Source organism: Phocoena phocoena, chromosome 4 (genome assembly GCF_963924675.1).
Source record: "Phocoena phocoena chromosome 4, mPhoPho1.1, whole genome shotgun sequence".
NCBI lineage: Eukaryota > Metazoa > Chordata > Mammalia > Artiodactyla > Phocoenidae > Phocoena > Phocoena phocoena.
The window spans coordinates 134,376,101-134,397,356 of NC_089222.1; the positions used below are offsets into that span (position 1 = coordinate 134,376,101).

Sequence of the window (21,256 nt, forward strand, 5' to 3'; positions counted from 1 at the left end):
TGGTTCTACACATTTGGGTAATTAAGGTCAGGAGATTGTGAGAAAAGTAGAGCTGCTCTTGAATTGTTATCAAAATTTTAAAAGTAAGTCGTATCTCTGAATAAAGTCACGACAGCTTCTAATGTATAAAATTCGTATCAGTAAAGCATATAAGGGAGAACTAGGGGGGGACACAGCATGCAAGGAATGCAAGGATCTTTGGGCTCCCACAGTTCCTTCATCACAGTGGAAGTGTTCAGAAAAGTTATTGGTCTTTACTATGAATGACTCTTAGCCTTGAAGTCTGGCAAAGGCAAAGCAACGTATAATCCTTATCTAGTCTCTTTCTCTTATTTGGAATCTAGTCGGTGCCTTGCATTTTTACTTAACTCCCTCCCATTTGTGTTTTCTTTTATCTTGTCTATAAGTGGACATTATCCATAATTATAGAGGGATCAAACATTGAAATAATATTAAAAACCCTATACTGGGTTTATCTGATTGCCTAGAGACCTACACCAGGGCTACTCTTTGCTGGCATGGAGTATTAACAAAATCAGCCTCCGGCATCTCCTTTATCATTTATACCTCCTTCTTCAAGGAACTGGGCAAAAGTGGCCTTCACTACAAGTAGTTTGGTTTTGCCTACATTAGCAGTATATTTTGTAACCAGTCAACCAACTGCTATACTAGGGAGTATTCTCACACCTAACAACAGACAGTGGGTAGTCAGCTAAGTCAGATTCTAACACTTGTTCTACTTTTAATGAAGATGTTCAAGTATTTCACTAAGCTTATTCTCAGAATCTAACTAAATGTTTTTAGCCACTTCAGAACAGAACTCAAAACAAACCTGAGCCGTGCGATAAACTCCATCCCTATGACCAAATTCCTGCTTTTACTTTTCTTCTTTCTGTTGTATTTTCTAAGTAAACCTCAAGGACAGATTTCAAAAAAGGCAAAGCAGTAAAATTTACTTAGTTACATGAAAACTACATTTTTGTAGTAGACAATTCTATACATTGTACTTTCATTTTGAGAAAGAAAGACCCTCAGTTGCAGAGTAACTAATTAACCAATATTCTGGCCAAATTTAAGATCATCTGTTAGAGGAAATAAGAACCTGTTACTTCCTATTCCTGTTTTTCATAGTATTTGAGAACTATGCTAAGTTCCTATGGAACTAAGTGAAGACCCACAATAGCCTTATGAACCTAACTGCTGCATAATAGGCAAGACTTAGAAATCTCAGCATTGCTACACAGTTTGTCAAATAGTTGAGATCATGCCTAAATTAGACTGAATTGATATATGAATAGTAAAGGAAAAAACTTTTAAACAGAGACTTTGTTACAGAAGTTGGCTCTCATTCACTTTCCTTCTAACAATGACATTTTCATCTGATCCTGTTTTTTGTAGCTACTGATTTGAAAATGCCATGTAAATGGCACTGGATCAGACTCTGTCGAAAATATAATCCTATAGGGTTGTACATGTGAAAACAGATCCTCCCCCATTCCAAAAAGACTTTTAAAAGACAACACAGAGAATGAAGGCCAAATATATACGTTTGTTTTTCTCCTTCACACACACTATACATGTATTTCTTTTCTTTATTCAAAAGACAGGCAGAAAGAGGCAATTACTGGAATAGTATAAATAGCAGGGTGTTTTTTTAAGGGAAAGTTAAGGAACAATAGAGGGAAACAGATGCTATCTAAAGAAAGTATTTAGACCAGATAAAGGAAACATTTAAACAAAAAGGGATGTTGCCCCCTCCCCCAAAGAAAAAGACTAGAAGTAAAGAATGCCTTTAGCATAACTTCATTTTGTGAAAAGTAATTAATGAGAAACATAAATATTACAAAAGCACTGAAAAAGGCATTTGATACAAGTTGCATAGACATATTTTATTCTTTTTACCTCTAAGCCAAGGAATGCCTGCACACTATTTGTTCTATCAAGACAATCCAAGCAGTTTGTTCGAACTGTACCACTCTGGCATCTGTAACAAATTCAGTGAAATTAAACAGACAGTTTAAAACAAAAATAACAAACCTAAAACAAACTGAGAAAAATTAAGCTGATTAAAGTGTAGCATCTACTTTCTCCCCCCCTCAACTTTCTAGTGTAACAGTTCTCAAACACACAAAAAAGGTGAAAGAATTTTACAGTGAACACCCATATACCCACCATCCAGATTCTACAACTGTTAACATTCTGCCATACATTTTTTTTTTAGATTTGCAAGATAGATTTTATTATCTCCATTCAATTTGTTGAAAACACAAAAGACTTTAGAAAGTCACCAGGAATTACATTGAATTGTTTTCTTGTTACCTGACTTTTGGGAACATAGAGAAAGGGAAAAGTTGAGTACTCTATTCAGATGCCCCTAATTATTTGGAAAATCATTATCTTCAAGAGCTGTAGCATCAGCTTACATTTATTGAGTATTTTAGGCTTTCAAGTCCCTTCATACACATCATTGAACACCCTCAATAACCTGTGAGGCAGAAAATGTCTATTATAGACTGTATCTTCTTCACTAATCCATGAGCTCCTTTAAGGCAGGAAATGCATCTTGTCTTTCTTGGACCTCTCCCTCCCAGCACAGCCTCTAGCTTCTAGCAGGCGTTCATTAACTATTAACGGAATCTGGGTCATTTGTAGCATAATAGCCTCATAATAGCTAAGTGACTTATCCAGGCTCACAAAATCAGAAGGGGAACAAACTAGAATTTGAACTCAAGTCACCTAATTGTAAGTCCTCTATACTCACTCCCTCCATGGCATTGTTCAGGCGGGATTTGTGACCACATCCTAATTGAAATGTGCCATATATTCTTTATTACATATCTCTCTATTCAACCATATCCACTTATTTTTTTTGTTTCCAAATAAATGATTTATGTAGATTATAATTAAATCATGGGTAATTATTAGTCAAATCCATTTTACCTGCCTTCACTAATCAAGGTCATTTTAAGACTTGCACATCCTCCAAGCAGCAGGCAGGCTAAGCAATAAGATGTTTGTCCAAGTTATTTTCTAGGGACTTGGAGTCAGCTGTGTATAGCTAGAGATGAGCTGGTTAAGACTGGATAGGACCAAGCTGAACTGGTTAACACTGGTTAGGACCACCAACCCTCCAACTGGGCATGTGTGAATGTTGAGTCAGTGACCTTTGATGTCAGAGGGCCAAAAACTCCACCCTCAGACCATGCTAAGCACCTCCGTTTTTGACTGTGCAGAGGGCTTCATAGAACGATGACGATTACCACTTATTTTTAATTAGGCCAGTAGTTAGGAGCTAAACACACATTCAGATTTATAACCCCATAGTTCTGTATCAGAGCAGACAATAACCAATGTCTTTTTTTTTTTTTTTGCATTTAATAATCCTTACTGGGGACTTCCCTGGTGGCGCAGTGGCTAAGAATTCACCTGCCAATGCAGGGGACACGGGTTCAAGCCCTGGTCCAGGAGGCTCCCACATGCCACGGAGCAACTAAGCCCGAGCGCCACAACTACTGAGCCTGCGCTCTAGAGCCCGTGAGCCACAACTACTAAGCCTGCTTGCATAACCACTGAAGCTCACGTACCTAGAGCCCGTGCTCCACAACAAGAGAAACCACCGCAGTGAGAAGCCCACACACCACAACGAACAGTAGCCTCCGCTCACCGCAACTAGAGACAGCCCGCATGCAGCAACGAAGACCCAACACAGCCAAATAATAATGATAATAATAATAATCCTTACTGAAGCCAAGAAATATTATTAATTTTTTTTTTTTTTTTTTTGCAGTACGTGGGCCTCTCACTGCTGTGGCCTCTCCCGCTGCGGAGCACAGGCTCTGGACGCGCAGGCTCAGCGGCCATGGCTCACGGGCCCAGCCGCTCCGCGGCATGTGGGATCCTCCCGGACCGGGACACGAACCCGTGTCCCCTGCATCGGCAGGCGGACTCCCAACCACTGCGCCACCAGGGAAGCCCCTAAGACATTAATTTTAAGAGAGAAATGTAATAGCCTCAGAGATAGTAGCATGAGATCTGGGCCAGATAAATCAAGCTCTACCGTTTCCTAGTTATATGACCTGGGGCAGATGACAGCTTTATGCCTCCGCTTCCTCAAATGTGAATGGAGATAATAAAAGAACTGATCTCTACAATTGTTATTATACTTGTAAAGACTAAGTGTACTGCTTGACCCATGGTATGTGCCCAGTAATGTAAGCTATTACTAGAAAGAAAGGAAAACAAGCTTAAAATCAAGTATAATAAAGGAAGGTATTTTATTTAAGTAAATAAAATTATAGCAAAGTCCCAATTTAAAGAAAAGAGAAACAGAGCAGTCAAACCTTTGAACTTCACTTCCATTGAAATAAAAAAATCCATAATCCAGAAACTTCTGGACTTGAGGTTTAAGAACACTATGTAATTTTTCTGCCTTTCCTCCTTTAACCATTTGATGATAGTCAAAATTCACCATCTGGATGTCAGTTGCATGTTCAGAAGCTTTCAAATGACTCTGAAAATAAATGGTAAATATTCATTTAAATGTTAACTAAATATGATCTTATCAATACACTGTTATAAATGGAACTTTACATTTTAAATGAAAATCTCAGCAGGTCCTTGAGATCTTACGAATTTCACGAAGCTTTCATCGCCACTGGCAGTAAAATGGAAAATTACTTGCTGATATCTTATGGCACCTTTTTCCTAAAACATCATATACTATCCTGGAGAGACTAGGTATGGCATGATTAATATCAGGGAACTTAAATAAGATTCCCATCTGGTTTAGAAAATGAAAAATGATTTCCAGCCACCAGCATTTCATTTTTTACCATAAAAATATAATGACTGTTTATATCTATTACAGAATCTCAAAATAAAATAGCTTATTTTTTAAGACAAAGCCCATCAAAAATTGAAAAATTCATTTTTTTATACCTTCAAAATATACAAACGTTTCAAAAGTTTACCATAAAAAGTTTCCCACATTCTCTAAAATATAAGTTGTTTAGTAACAACATTAAAACAAAATAGCCAAACAATTAATTTTGGACTTCATTAGCTTAAACTTTAGAAAATGTTTTCTAACCATTTTGTTTAAGTTTATAATCTTATGTAACACTATAATTTATATCAATTCAGACTCAATAAACATTTATGAAAAATATTTTTCCTTAGAAGTCAGACATTTCTTCAGGTTCTTGTTTAATGAAAATTCTCAAATTTTCTCTCATCAGTACAAGAAGTCTTGTGTGTATACAAATGCATTATTCAACATTTCATAGGTTTAAAACAGTGACTATGGTTTCTAGGAAATAGGCAAGATGATGAACAGATGAAGGAGGAAACTGCCTAGGTATCTACGCAGGCCTCTCACTGTTGTGGCCTCTCCCATTGCGGAGCACAGGCTCCGGACGCGCAGGCTCAGCAGCCATGGCTCACAGGCACAGCCGCTCCGCGGCATGCGGGATCTTCCCGGACCAGGGCACGAACCCGTGTCCCCTGCATCGGCAGGCGGACTCTCAACCACTGCGCCACCAGGGAAGCCCTGCCTGGTATCTTTATGCCAGTGACAGACGAGCATTTTTTAGGGGGAGGGTATCCTCCTGCTTCTCTACAACATAAATAAGCAGATTAGAAAACAGGGTCAATTGCCTTGAAAGCTTTCCATAATCCCAATTTCAGCAAGATTATCCTAAACTGTTACCTAATTGCCCCAAAGAATGAATGGTTCCAACAAGTACCCAATCTTTTTCTAGGAAGTAATTTACTTCCTGGAAGAATCTGATTATTATATTATTTAAAAATACCATTCTAGGTGTCCATGGGCCAGAACAGAAGAAAAAAATGATCACACTTACCTGGAAAGCCTTACTTAGCATATGTTCCCCTTCCTTAGATCCAAGCAAATTTACTATTATTTGTTTACCATATAAATTCTTAAGTGTTCTAAAATGCCTATTAAAGAAAGAAAGGAAATAAACATATGTCAAATGACAAGCCAAAAACCTTTTTCAATAAACAGGAACCCATTATTAAAAAGGACCCACGTGGCAGTATATTATTCTTTCTTTTTTTTTGGCTGTGCCTTGTGGCATGTGGGATCTTAGTTCCCCCACCAGGGATCGAATCCAAGCCCCCTGCAGTGGAAGCGTGGAGTCTTAACCACTGGACCACCAGGGAAGCCCCTAAACTCATACAGTTGGCAAAACTGGATACAAATCCATTCCACACAGTCTCAAACCTCTGAATTTATAAAAACTCAATGCAATTTCCTCTCTGACTTAAACTCCCACCTATGCTAGAGCTGTTGGAATCATCCAGATCCCTCTCCACCCTGAGGCTGAAGCTAGACAGCCACGGAAAACACGAGCCACCCAGCTTGGTTGGGAAGGCAGCAAGGGCAGAGGGTGTAGGGCTGCACCTCACACATGAGGACATCACACACTCCGTGAGTATTCAGAGAGACCTCCTTAACAGCTCTAGCCTTAAGGAAAAGAGACCCCAAATATAAGCCTTTATTTGCTCCAGCTTCTAACCATTCCAGAAGCTAGACAGCAATGCTGTCCAAAGGAAATGTATTATGAGCCACAGACAGAATTTAAAATTTTTTAGAAGGCATATTAAAAAAGTAAAAATCAAAGGAGGAAATTAATTTACATATATTTTATTTAACCCAATACAGCTAAAATATCATTTCTACATGTAGCTGATATATAAAACAAATATCAATAAAGTATTTTGCATTTTTTTTGCACTAAGTCTCAAATCCAGTATATATTATATACCTACAGCACATCTCAATCTGGACTAGTCAATTTCAAATGCTCAAGAATTACAGGCGGCTAGTAGCTACCGTACTGGACAGTGCACCGGTGAGAGGTAGTTTTAAGGCCCAGACAAGACCCACACACCTAGTGCTACCACCCCTAGAATTCATGACAGTAAGTGTCACTGTCCTCCAGTTAAATTAGGAGTCAAGAAGAAATTTTCCTTAGAGCCAAAAAAGCTGAAATGAATCAGTAAATACAATTAGAACTAGTCTCACTGCTTAGCAATATCAAAACCTACAGCACTATGTAAAAATAATCAGTCTTACCTGTCAAAAGCAGGTGCATTGGCTTCAAACCCCCTTGACATACGAACACGATGAGATCCCACCTAAGATAAGAAAAATATGGTTAACCATACCAAAAGCCAACATGTAGACAAAAGAAATATTGTTTACAGTATGTAACAATGCATTTGCTAAACACCCAGTAGCGAGCTGAGTGATTGCCATTCATGATATTCTTTAAAAAACAAGTTCTAGGAGGTTCTCATCCCTTTTATTTTTTAAAACACAAAAAAAGAACTAGAAGTTAGACCATTATGAAACACTTGTAAACTAACAAGGATTTTTATTGATGTAAGATATTTTTAAGAGTGCTTTCACATACATTACCTTGTTTTAAGCTGAAACTACGTGCCCTTTATATGTCAACCGATATTGGCATTTGGGCAATAAAAAACCGAATACAGCCAAGTGAATAAACTTGTCCTCTCAGGGCAACAGCATTCATTTCAAAAAAGATTCGCATGACAATTCAGGCCTCCTGACCAAAATTCCTACTCTTCCGGGCTGCCGACAAGTGCAATGTCTACATATTCTTTTTTTCTCTGTTATGCTGAATACTCTGTTCACTCCTCCCTCACCCAAAGATCCTACAAATTAAGAATATTGTTCCTGGAAAAACAGACTTTCCAAGTCAATCTCTCAGGCACACAACTGTAGTTACAGCACATTTTGCAGAATCAGAAAATCTGGGTTAAGAGAATTAAACCAGATGGAAAATAGCTAGCGACTGTGTTTTGTTACCGTTTTTCTTTTCTCCTATAGGAAAGCAACAGAGAGATGAGGCAGAACTGAGAAAGGTATAACAGATGCCAAGAAGATATACAGCAGTGAGACCAGATTCTTTCCCTGAATTTCACTTTTAAACATTTCCCTGAGACTTTGGGATCAAAGTTCCCCAGAATCCGTTCTTGCCAATCTGTGAACAAAGTGACTTTAAAGGCAGCGTGGGAGGAGGGCTGCCAGATCAGTCATGCAGTCGGACAAGTAAAAGTAGAAAATAAGCACTAATGTGCCCATCCAAGTTCAAAACTGAATTAACAGTATTATCATCCACTCAGCAATACCCCTCCTGATCTGATGAGACAACTGAATGAGTGTCCTGAGAAATCAGTGGATTCTCTCTTTAGTGCTTTTTGTTCTTAGTGAGAAATTGATTGGCCAAATGTCACATCTATATTCCATCTCATTTTCTAGTGCTTAACGGACTGCATAAAATCTTAAATTTTGAAAGATGTGTGCTCCAGGACTTTAAGCATTTTAGGCGGCAGAAAACTTTCTCTTTGGAGTCCTCTCAGGTTAATTGCCTATACTATAAAAGTTCAAGACTTAGCATTTTGTTTATTCATTAACATTTATCTTGCAAAGTACTCTCAACTGTTAAGAAGGTGAAAAAAATACAAGTTTTCTCATGTTTTTTAGGTAACGGCTGTGGTGGTTCCCTACTGTCTGCTCCCCAACGCATATACACAGTTAGCTACACATCATAACACAGCAATCTGTTGGTTAGACTAGACTAGGTTTTATTACCCAATGTTAAAAAAAAATTCTATAATAAAACAGTTATGTCAATGGTGATAAAAGTTTTAAGGCTTTAAATAACCATAAATTTACCCCATTAAAAAAAAAGTTACATCAAAGCTGTGTTTAGAAAACCATTTCACTGGGTGGTGGTATGCAACATCACCTTCTGACAATAGCACTGCTTCGTGTTCACATACTCCTGAAACTTCAATTCAACCAAAAATTCAACGTGCCACACCACGCCAGGCATAAATCTCATGACGCTTACCATTTTTAAGACTAACATAGGCTATAATATAATGTAATGATATAGTATCAGAGGAATACTACAAATTATAAGTGCTAAGTACCTTCAGAAAAAGGAAATCGTAAGTAAAATGAGTGAGTTGCCAGCACTTGAAATATCACTCTTACCTGGGTAGCACCTTATGACAACTCTTATGATGCCTCAAACTAATTGATACTGATGTTTATCTTTTCCATAAAAGACCTGTCTCCCCAAACAGATTGCAAGCTCTCTCTGAAGCATCACTACAGTCTTTGAACTTCTCATAGGATACAAGACTATATACACCTAATGTGTACAGAATAATACACGTTTAGAAGAACTTAAGGATTTCATGAAGAGATCAGTGTGGAGGAGTGACCGGAATCCATTCCACGAGATCTGAGTCGGCTACTGAAGGACAGCAAACCTTCGTTTGGGGAGCAGAGGATTCTTGCTAGAAATAGCCAGGCATGAAGCCAGATAAGTAGAGGAAGCCAGAACACGAAGAAACGGGTGCACAGATCTGATGAGTGAAATAGATCCAAAGTGGTAAGAATGGCCAGAAAGGGAGGAGACCAGTTAGAAAACTGTGAGAATAGAATCTTCCAGGCAAGAAGGAATTATGAAGACCTTAACTGAGATGACAGGAGTGGGGATGAAAAGAAAGAGAAAGTCCCAAGACCTAGGAGAAAGCTGGGGCTAAGCGTCACAGGGCCGCCTTGCTGGCTCAGGACTGGCCGCTGGAGCAGGCAGGGCTGGATACGCCGCAAGGGCAGCAGGAAAGGATCCAGTACAGCACAAGTTCTCTAATTTGAGTGGTTAAGTTAACCACTCAAATTAAAATGCAGATTCCTGGCCCCATTCCAAAAGATTCTTTTTTTGAATCTTTTCAAAAAGATTCAAGTTGAATCTTTCAAAAAGATTCAAGTGAAGTTGAGGCTATGAATCTGCATTTTAAAATCACTTCCAAGGATTCCTTTAAAATATTTTAAGAACCTGAGAGGAATTATTCATGGAGGAAAAGAGGTAGAACAAGGGACAACTGCCTGAGGATTCTCTGTCCGTGACTTGTGAAGTGAGACAATCTCACTAGGCAACACTAACTTCAAGGATTCCCAATAATAAATTCCAGTCCCGAGAACACACAGGACACCTAACGACCATTTACAGCCACCCTAAGTCAAAAGTCCTTATTTGTCTTCTATGAGAAAATGAACTTGGGGTCTTGATATTTTTATTTTTTTTAAATCAATATCTATTATTTTCATTCCTCTATTACCTACTCTTTTAGAATGGTGGGGAAATGATAAAAGATACTCATGAAACGAATCCATCCCTGTTCAAAGAAAGGCTGGCTTTAAAAACTACTAAGCTAAATAACTGGGAACTACTGACCCAATCCTCAACCCAACCTGAGACAACAGGCCAGCTCAGTGATGATTTGGCAGAATTGCTGGACTGCCTTGATGTCTCAAAAATTACTATATCAAGAAAGGCACGATTTAAAAATCTGTAGTTTTCAGCCCATGATCAAATGACATTATCCAGCCAGACTACTTGCGTGGACAGGCCACAGAACACAGAAGGAAGTCGGAAGGAAGTCCCACCCAAGGAGGATCCCTCAATGTAACTACTCAGGATCCAACCTTACTGAATAACCAAACACTGTAATTCTGAACTTCTTAATATCACAGAAAGCAGGTAAAACAGAGGGCTTATAAATAGGCTATTACAATCTCTTATACTAGCCTGTCTCTAAAGCAAAAGCATTTACCTTGCATCAAAACAGGGTTTTAGAAATTTCTTAAAGCAAATATTCCAAACACCCTCCTCTGGTCACAAAAAGTTAGGAGAAGTGTGGTAGGGTGGGTATTCTTTCCCAAGAGAGACTTGGGGAGCAATGTATCTATTTAAGTTACACCTATATGCCAAAGATAAAACCCACATGAGTTAAACTGGTCTTAACAAGAACTCAGGAATTTTAGCAAAGCAGTACAAGTATTAATCCTTGTTAATTCTTAGCCTGTCTTGAATAAACTGCCTTATTGAAAAGGTTCAAGTGGTCTGCAATTTTCCTCCACAATAACCATCCTAGAATAAGAGAGATCCAACTGTGAACTAAATGGAGGCAAGATTTTTTTTTTTTTTCTGTCCGTTTTCTCAATACTGTAGACTGAGGCACAAAATTTACTACACATTATACACCAGAAGCCTAAAATGAATATAATTTAACACTTTCAGAACTGAACATGTTTGAATAAAAATAAAATGCAAAATCACACTACTATGGGCAATCCAGTATTATGATCTTAGGTGAAAAAAAATCTTACAGTTAATCAACAAAGGAAAGTTTAGGAAAAAAAGATCAGAAAGCAAAACAGAAAACATATTCAAGATGACAAGTCACTACAAATTACAAAGTAAAATTTCAGTAGCAGATATATTCTTATTAACAACAATAGCTAACCCTTACCTAGTGCTGACTGTGTGTGCCAGTTACTATTCTAAGCACTTTCCATTTCACCCTCATAAGAACCCTAAGAAGTAGGAACTACTAATATTATTCCCATGTTACAGATAAGAAACCTGAGAGACAAAGGGGTTAAATCACTTGTCCAAGATCACAAAACTAGTAGTGGTGAGTAAGGGCTCAAACTGAGAAGTCTGGTTTCAGAAGCTTTAACTACTACATTTTTCTACCTACAGAAACTATACTGTTATACACTAAGATACTGAGATAGTAAGCACAGAAACACTTTGAAAAACAGTGTGCCATGAAAACATCAAAATTTTAATATTAAATATGGGAGCTGAATTTCTATGGATATTTAAAAGAACATTAAAGGAAAAAATAACTAGAACAATTCCAGGACCTCTGTACTTGGATCCTCACTTATGGATCTAGCTAATATTATTAGACTGAGTAGTAGAACTATCGAATGAACTGATAAACTACCCTGAAACTTTAGAAAATATGGAAAGTTCTCAAGAGAAAAAAAAACCTGAATGTCAAAACGCATACCTGCAACCCTGGTTGCTCCCAGAACAATGGGACAGACCCCCGGATTTGTATGAAGGAAGAAACACAGTCATCTAAGTACACAACCTACAGAGAAAAACAATGGGTAAAATATTTCCACAGACGAAGCTGTTACCTCTACAGCAAAAGACAAGCTTCCTAACTTCTAGTGCACGCCAGTTATATCTCATGACCAATCTCTCATACACAAACGATCCTAACAAAATATCCAATAGGCCACTAAATAAGTTGGATTCTTTTTTCAACTAGTGATAGTTCTTCTATATACATTAACCAAGAAAATAGTGACTATAGAAGCATAAGAATTACAACTTTTAAAAAGGAATTCCTTTTGAATTTCAATATTTTATACATATACCTTCAGAGTTCATTTTTTTCCTTTAGCTTTTTCTATTTTTCAAAAACTAATTTGAAGATCTGAAATGGACCGGGGGCATGGCCTGAATTTACAATTACATAGTTTCATAGTCAAAAATATTATAACTTTTCATTTCAATGGTACTATATACCTAGCTTTAAGAGTTGGGTTTGACTTAATTTCATCAAAACACACTTTTCTTAAGCTGTCTAGCTCTATAATTGAGGATTTTAAATTCAATCCTAAAACGTTATGACACTGGCAACGCCATGCTGATTAGCAAAAAGTTTTGTTACTTACTTGAAGAGCCGTGGCTAAATAAGTTTGTTTTTGGGAATCCTCTCTTAAGGCTAATGAGTAGCCAAGAACAACCATAAAATGACATTACAGATGTCGAAATGAGTTCTGAATCAATAAAAATCGGTTATCGTATTATTCTCTGTGCCCCTCCCCTAATACATGAATTAAGCAGTACAAACATATACCTGTTCTGTTTCTACAAAATTGGCGACGTGACCGTCATCATTTGTTCCCCGGACGTTGAACCTGGTCCCAGCTCGTTCACAGCTGAGCCTGGAAACGAGGCAAGCCTTTGCCTGTTTATGAGCAGCATAAATTGTTCTGACTTCTACTCCCCCACACATGAGGCGTAATAACCAGTCATCGCAATTCACACCATAGTGCTTGAGATGCAAGTGCAAAGACTGGTTCCTAACAAAAAAAGAAGTAACTGCATTAGCGTAATGAGCACTGGACGACTCACAGCGTACGTTTCAAAATGTTGCTCCTGGAACATGCACATTAAAAGGCACCAAAAATAGATCAATTCATTTACATTTACTATGGCAGGGATTGGAAGATAGGGCTATAAAATGAGATCCTTGGACATGTGATCTATGATCCACAGAAAAGAAGCATACATTCTATGTTTTTAGAATCTGGGCCCCATTTCTGTTATGTCTTTATTCATAATGTATTTATCACTTGTTCCAAAAAAGGGTTTCATACACACATCCCCACCCTACTTTAGAAGGTTCTACTTAAGGCTTGACTTTTATAAGGCTCCATTTTAATTAATTTAAGTTTAAACAGCCAGACGGGCTAGTGGTTACCGTATTAATGCACGTCTAGAGTTTTCCACTGCTCCAAATACTTTTACATTCTAGATAACGGATGGGGCCTGGTTGCCAAACTTTTTTGGGGCAAAGAGTTTTGTTCAAATGAACACGCAGAAGCCTGGTGATGAGGAAACATAAAAGCAGAGTTGCTATGGCTAAAGCAGGGCTGAGGGGCTGGGGTCCTGCCACGCCGGCCATCTTCTCATCCTGCTGACCGCCTCAGGGGCTCTGTCTGAACCTTATTCCTAACAGCAAACACGTGAAGCTCCTCACCAACCTACCACCAAAGCAAATATACTGTTGTGAAGAAAAACTTTCTATCTGGTACTTTCAGATAAAAAGGTGCCTTACAAAAGTGAAGTTTCTAGAATACTGAAGCTTGGTTCTCTGAGTTTTAAAACTACCAATCTAAGCGGAAATCTTTCTTAAGTGCTTTGCACTATCTTGTTGTCTTAAGAGGTATAAAAACAATGTCACAGCATTTTCTTGACGCCTTAGGGCCATTAATACCAAGAATACACAGCAACGCCGGCTGGAGCAGTTGTCCCCAACCCCCTCCTGTCAAGCGACAGCTGTAGGAGAGAGAAAACAGGTGGTGGCCACGTGCAGTCCTGGAAAACCAGCCACAACCCCAGCCCTTCTCACCCGCTCAGGAAAGCATACTGGAATGGCGATGAGTAGCAGGATTACTCAGGCGATAACATTAAATCCAATGACCGCCATTAATTTCAAAAGAGGACATAAGCTTCCACGCTTATTATTACCTACATTGATCTGAGGCAAAGCTCAAACTGTGACCCAGTCTGTCCAGACACCACAGCTGAGGCCCCTGTCCTAGCAGAGGTCCCCCACTTAAATAGGAGCGGGATCCGTACATTTATTCAGGTAGAGTTTCTCCCTCTGCTGTCAGTTCTCATTTTTCTTTGCAGTCAATGCCTTGCTGTTTTGATTGTTTAAATTTACACCTGACTCTCGACTGGCAGCAGCCTCAAACGTCCAATGGAGTAAAGCTGCCTGGGTTTTTGTGATAGGAAGTTGCTACTCTCTGGCTACAAAACTTACTTGGCTGTATCCTGGAAAATACTCCTACTAATAAGCTGCAAGGGTAGCACAATGAGTTCTAAGAGCTTTCGTTTTTCTATACTAAGTGAAGCTCCAGTATCCAATCCTTAGCAAAACTGTAGAAACTGTAAAACGAGCAAAACTCACCTTTGGCATTTCAGCGTCCCCTTCGCTCAGCCTGTCTCCTGCTGGACAAACCCTTCGATCTGTTATCTAAATTTGCCCCAACTCTAGCCATAATTGAATGAAAGGATACATGAATTATTCCCACTGATTAAACTTAGTGATGTTCTGGACTGCTGACCATTTAGCCAATGCATCTGCACCTGCCTGGACTTCTAATTATGGCAGGAAAACTTTCCTCTCTCAATCAAGGAAATTTTGGGTAAGAATGAGCAGGGGGGAAAAAGGTAAGGATAGCTGCCCTAAGTCCAGCTGCGACACCGTTACCTTTTGCAGAATCTTCAACGTCTCTTCCGTCAGAAAAGTGTAGGGCTGACACAAGCAGACAGGACTCCGTCCACTCATCTGTCCCACTGACCTCCCCACCGCACCCCACCCCCTGACTACAGTGCTCCAAAGCCCTTTTTCACTCTGCCCTCTCTGCTCCCCCATGCCACTCCTCTGGGCTGAGATACTTCCATGTGAGCTACAAGGTGACCAAGCTATTGCTCTGAAGTCAGCTTCCTGTCCTAAGGTTGTTGACTTTAAGCCCTCTGACACCCAGGGCCTTCTCCAGGACCATAATGGCAGATAGCGAAAGTGGGAGGGAAAGTATACAGGAGGAAACACCTTGAATCTGAACTACTGAGGGAGGCCGAGAGCAGAGAGTCCCGGACTTTGGCCTTATAACATAAGTAAACAAATGAAATAAAATTTGTCCGTTGTGTTAAGGAAAAAAGTCAACATCGATGCTGACTGTGGACAAGAGAACGGCTATACTAGAAATCTGGTCTGCTCCAGTAAAGTGATACTAATTACAGTCACGTGGGCCCTGCCCCCCTTAGTGCTTACTTACAATACAGCACACTTACGCATAATCGTGAAACATGGCACAGTTACATATTTTATTATGGTAAGTTTTATTAAGTCTTATTTTATTACAGTACTAAACTTTATCCCAGCGTACTATTTCCTCGTAGTCGGTTGCTCTTGAATCAAGAGCATCTACTTACAACCTTAAAATTAAAAATAATAAGGGAATGTGGGCTTAGAGAGGCAATGCTGCCAGAGACAAGACCTCAAAACTGAGAACAGCGGATGTGAGTAACACAACTGTATTACAATTAATTCGTTCCTAATTTTAAAATAAATATTTTAAATATATGTCTGAAATGGAAGGTCAGTCTAGATCAGGGAGAGTAAATGGGTTTCACATCACACGACAACTTTAAAAAAATGACAGTGGATGCCTGCTCTGCTCTGCTGAGGATACCGTAGCAGGAAAGAGCGGTGTGCTCAATGGGCAATGCCCACTGCTGCTATCTCTGGAAATAACTGTTCAACCTTCTAGGTTGCACAGCACGTGATTACAAAGGGAAAAATGTAATATGAACTCACCAGAAAAATCTATTATCGGTTGTATGTTCTTGCATGCTACGATGGGCATTAAGACTCAGATCCAAACTGACTCCAGATGCAGACCATGCGAAATAGAAGTTTCCTGAGTTCAACACTTTTCGCACTTCTGAAACGCGATCCTCATCTGAAGAATCGATTCGTAGTGATATAAATTCAGTGGAAGTAACTCGGAAAACTTCGGATTCTTGAATTTTTCCAACAGACATACATCCAGTGACGAGGACCAGATAATGTAACATAATATCACCTGCAAAAACCAAAGACTTTAATTGGATGAAAAGTCCCAATGCTTGTCAAGCTACTCAAAGTTTCTTCCGCCTTCCTTCTCGTGTCTCCATGTTTGAAAATCTGGCCTTGTGGTTATTTTAAGTTTATCATAGACATGTTTAAGTTCACAACTAGATTTTGGCAAAAGTTAGGGGAAAAAATCCTTGTTTAAATACATTCAGTATAATGAAGCATTTAAACATTAACAGAATAATCTCACATTTATGAAACTGTTCCTCTACTTAATTGAAGGGTATGCAAGATTTATCAAATTAAAAAAATATATATGCGTTATCTTCCCTACTTTTCCTTTAAGACTGTTAGAAAGTTCAGACAAGACAATGAATGTGAGAGTTCTGTGTAAATAGTAAGGTTGAAAACATGGCACATAAATGTGAGCTGCTGCTGCTGCTATGTGGACAAAAAGTCCTTGGAAACAATTTATAAAGCAATTTGGCTTATAAAAAACTCAAGGATTTTCATCTAGTATTGACAAAAATTCTGTGCAATGGGTATGAAGGTGGAATTCAGCAGTGGTGTACTTTGTTTTTTCTGTTTGTTTGTTTTAATTCATTAATTAATCTTATTTTTGGCTGCGCTGGGTCTTTGTTGCTCCGCACAGGCTTTCTCTAATTGCGGTGAGCGGGGGCTACTCTTCGTTGCGGTGTGCGGGCTTCTCACTGCGGTGGCTTCTCTTGTTGCAGAGCACGGGCTCTAGGCACGCGGGCTTCAGCAGTTGCGGCGCGCAGGCTCCAGAGCGCAGGCTCAGTAGTTGTGGCGCACGGGCTTAGCTGCTCCGCGGCATGTGGGATTGTCCCGGACCAGGGCTCGAACCCGTGTCCCCTGCATTGGCAGGCGGATTCTTAACCACCAGCAGCGGTGTACTTTGAACGTGGGCTTTAACATAGGCAGAAGCACCCTGCGCCTTGGCTCCTCCATTACTTATTATCCAAACCAACTTCACTGTGTTAACATAACCAACCTGAGATATCCACCCTTAGAAAATAAGATTAAAACAAATCTCACTGGACTGCGAGGATGACCCAAGACAGTATTAGCTAAGCACTAGGCACAGTACTTTACATGTGATAGATTCATAACATATGGCAAATCTCCATTTGATAGACCAGAGCTCCTCAAAGTATGCCCCATGAACCAGTTCACAGGTACCAGTTCATGGTGAGAAAAGGTGCTTCTCCTAGAACAGAAAATGACATCACTAAGTTCACCATTTGGTTTCGCTGACTTCTTTTTTTCTCCATAGTAAGACTTTATCAATGAAGGAAGCCATGTGTTGATTTGCACGATGGTGCTGGCTTCTTTTCTCATCCAGACCAATAACAAAACAGTTTATGGAACGTAACCAGTCCTTGGGCCACGCTCCGAGTCACACCGTTATAGAATCATAAAGGTTACTTTGCAGCCCGTGGTGACACTAGGTAGCAGACACAGGCTCGACTGAGACCTTCTGAATACAATGCAGATGTCTTTTCCACTATAAACCAGGGAAATCAGTGCGTGGTTCCCACTAAGACATCTTTTCCTAAATGCACTGAAACAAAGAAAAAGGGCAATGCCCTGATTTTCTCTTTTGACAACTGATGCCAGTCTCTTAAAGTGTTCAAATAGGACGCTGTCTCTGGAACTTAAAATCTCAAGAGCATGAGCGCGTAGCATGCCTTTTCGGGCAAGAAGCATTATCTCAAGATTAGCTTAATTAAGGTTTAAAAGCTGTTACCACACTTACAGCTCAGATACAGAGTCTGAAATAGATAGTCTCTCTCAAATCCTTAGAATTACAAAAACAGAAATGAAAAAAATGGATCAACTATATCGACTACTTACCAAGATTTAGTCGTAAAACACCTAAAAGTCCATAGGCGTCTAGAACTTTGGAGTATGTACTCTTGATTGCTTCTTTTTCTGCTGATGCTATAAAAATAAATAAATCAATAAATAAAAGTTTTAGGGTAAGAAAAAGGACCTGAAACATCAGATTCTATTTAGCTCTAAAGCCAGAGTTTCAAGCAAAAATGTCCAAATCTAAACCTGATATTCTTAACATAAATGCAACGCATAAAATATTTTTTCAAACCAGTAAATTAACGGTTTTTCCCAAAGTATTAACAAGTTACTCCAGCCCCATCTATTCCCTAATCCATCCTCTCCTAAAGATCTGAAGTACTACCTTTAACAATATTCATGTTTTGGAGGTTGCTTTTGAATTTTCTTCTCTGTTCCACTGATCTGTTCACCTACTCTAATACCAGGAACACTCTCTGTTATGATATCCCCTATAGGACAACACCCAACTCCTTAACAAAGAGTCTTCCAGAATCTGGCCTCAACATACCCTTTCTGCTTCATTTTTCATAACTCTCCTCTCCTTCCCACCTCCTGCATCTTAGGTTCCAATCATATTAAACTATCACTATGGCCCAAGCATGGTCTTTTACATTTCTGTACCTTTGCACAGCGATCTGGCTTTCTGCCTGAAAGACTCTATACACAACCTTTGCCTCTTGGCAAAATTCTATTCACCCTATAAAAACACAGGCACAAAATCACTTTCTGGAAACCTTTCTTTACTCCTCCAGGCACAGGTCTTTCACAGAGCTCCCTCTTCACGTTGCCCAAACATTTAAAATATACTCATCGCTTGTCCTTCTCATTAGCCAGCCTGCTCCTTGAAGGCAGGAATTCTGTCCTATTCATCCTTTCATCCCTGACACTTAGAACAGTGCTTGACGCACAGAAGGCTACTAACGTTTAAATAATGAAAGCTAATGGCAATACTTGACCACAGAGTCTAGCAGGGGAGAAATCGTCAGTCTGGCCTTTGTCTGGATTTATTTCTTCTGCTATGAAGTTAATGTTATCTGCTAATGAATATAACCCACAGATTAATTTCCCTAGGACAGGCTGTTGTGGTTATTCTATTCAGAAAAAACAAAACAAAACAAACAAAAAAACAAATCCTGAAGCTTTAAAGGAAAATGCCTAGTTCTTAGCAAATACACTTATTAAAAATTGAACACAGAACCAAAGAAACATAAACCACAGCTAGTAACTCAATGGACGAGTACAAATACTACATTCTAAGGTCTACAAATCTGGAAAGGTATAAGCCTCTTTCTCATTCTATCCTTTCCCTTCCAGTTTTCTTCTTTACTGACTTCCCTTATCCACTCCCTACCCACAACCCACCAACTCACCTCTTAGCTGACTGGTTCACTCCTCATTTACCTCTTATCTCTTGCACTTACCCCTTTTCCCTTTCCCCATTCCTCTATGATCTGTACATGAACGATGGTATGTTATAAATTCTAATAAATTACATTCTGATACAGAATTACAGTACATTTTTAAAATTTATTTATTTATTTATTTATGGCTGCGTTGGGTCTTCATTGCTGCGCGCGGGCTTTTCTCTAGTTGAGGCAAGCGGGGTCTATCTACTCTTTTATTATTATTTTTTTTTGCGGTGCGCGGGCCTCTCACTGCTGTGGCCTCTCCCGTTGCGGAGCACAGGCTCCGGACGCGCAGGCTCAGCAGCCATGGCTCACGGGCCCAGCCGCTCCGCGGCATGTGGGATCTTCCCGGACTGGGGCACGAACCCTTGTCCCCTGCATCGGCAGGTGGACTCTCAACCACTGCGCCACCAGGGAAGCCCGCAGGGTCTACTCTTCATTGCGGTGCATGGGCTCCTCATTGCGGTGGCTTCTCTTGTTGCGAAGCATGGGCTCTAGGCACACGGGCTTCAGTAGTTGTGGCCTGCAGCCTCAGCAGTAGTGGCTCACGGGCTCTAGAGTACAGGCTCAGTAGTTGTGGCACACGGGCTTAGTTGCTCTGCGGCATGTGGGATCTTCCCAGACCAGGACTTGAACCCGTGTGTCCTGCATTGGCAGGCAGATTCTTAACCACTGCATCACCAGGGAAGTCCCTCTCTGTCGACCTTTATTGCCAACAAAATGGCTATCTTCTCAGTCTACTGCTTTCCTAATATCCCATAGTACTCTGCATTAGAGCTCTTTTCCTTTGTTTTGAAGCTCTTCTCCAGGGTTCTACAGACCAGCTCACTTTCTCCGCCTGCCTCACCTCTTTTCAGACCATCTACTCTTATGCTTCTTCCTAGTTATCCCATTTCTGCCTTCGAATGAGCTGTGCTCTGCTAGCTGGCAGCACAGGCCTTATGAGACTAAAGGACTCAGTCACTCAATTAGCTGATACTGTCATAATTTTCTAGTATGTTCATTATTAGGGGTAGGTCTTTATCTTTATCAAACCACCCAGTATGAAGTTAGGGAGTGAGGAAGATTTCACCAAGCCACTAAAGTTATGGGGATTTGAATTTCATTCTGCATTCCTAGAGTTCCTATTATTATTACTGCACCATATATTTCGAGAACAGTTACTCCTAACATTCAGTGACAAGGAACACAGCTAGAAAACATCACAACATAAATTTTAATATTTTATAAAGTAAAACAGGAACTCCTTCCCCTAAATACTGCCTTGTTAAGAGTACCACATGTACAAAAGCAAACCTTAGAGAGGCTTGCTATCTCTGATGATAGAAGGCATGGCTTCCAGGGCAAATACTATTCCAGAGTTTTACAGGTTACATGTTATATGCATTTCAAATACCATCACTGGTAGAATAATATAGACATTACTAGATGTATCTATCAGTTTAGCAGCAACCAGTTGGGTTCCAATACCAGCAGCTAGTAAGGGTTAAAAAGAAAATAATTTTTAATATTAAGTCATCAGCTTCCCTTAGAAAAGAGAAAGTCATTTTATAACAAATTATCCTGCAACAAAATGTTCTCTCTCTAATAATACATAATAATTACCTTTTCATTAACTGTGCTCCAAACATATGAATCTACCATGTCTTTCAGGCCCAAAGAAGACCCATCTA

General features: G+C 39.5%; 1 protein-coding gene across 4 annotated transcripts in view; it reads right to left on the minus strand.

Moving 5' to 3' along the window:
• The window catches only part of SYNJ1 (synaptojanin 1), an 87,076-nt gene that overhangs the window by 45,121 nt on the left and 20,699 nt on the right, over positions 1-21,256 (minus strand). For all 4 annotated transcript variants that reach the window (XM_065876700.1, XM_065876701.1, XM_065876703.1 and 1 more), the window contains 8 exons: positions 18,178-18,264; positions 16,045-16,312; positions 12,790-13,015; positions 11,929-12,012; positions 7,100-7,161; positions 5,862-5,958; positions 4,341-4,510; positions 1,903-1,984 (listed from right to left, as the gene is read on the minus strand). In XM_065876700.1, the coding sequence (XP_065732772.1) occupies positions 1,903-1,984; positions 4,341-4,510; positions 5,862-5,958; positions 7,100-7,161; positions 11,929-12,012; positions 12,790-13,015; positions 16,045-16,312; positions 18,178-18,264 (1,076 nt within the window). The remainder of the gene's footprint in view (positions 1-1,902; positions 1,985-4,340; positions 4,511-5,861; positions 5,959-7,099; positions 7,162-11,928; positions 12,013-12,789; positions 13,016-16,044; positions 16,313-18,177; positions 18,265-21,256) is intronic.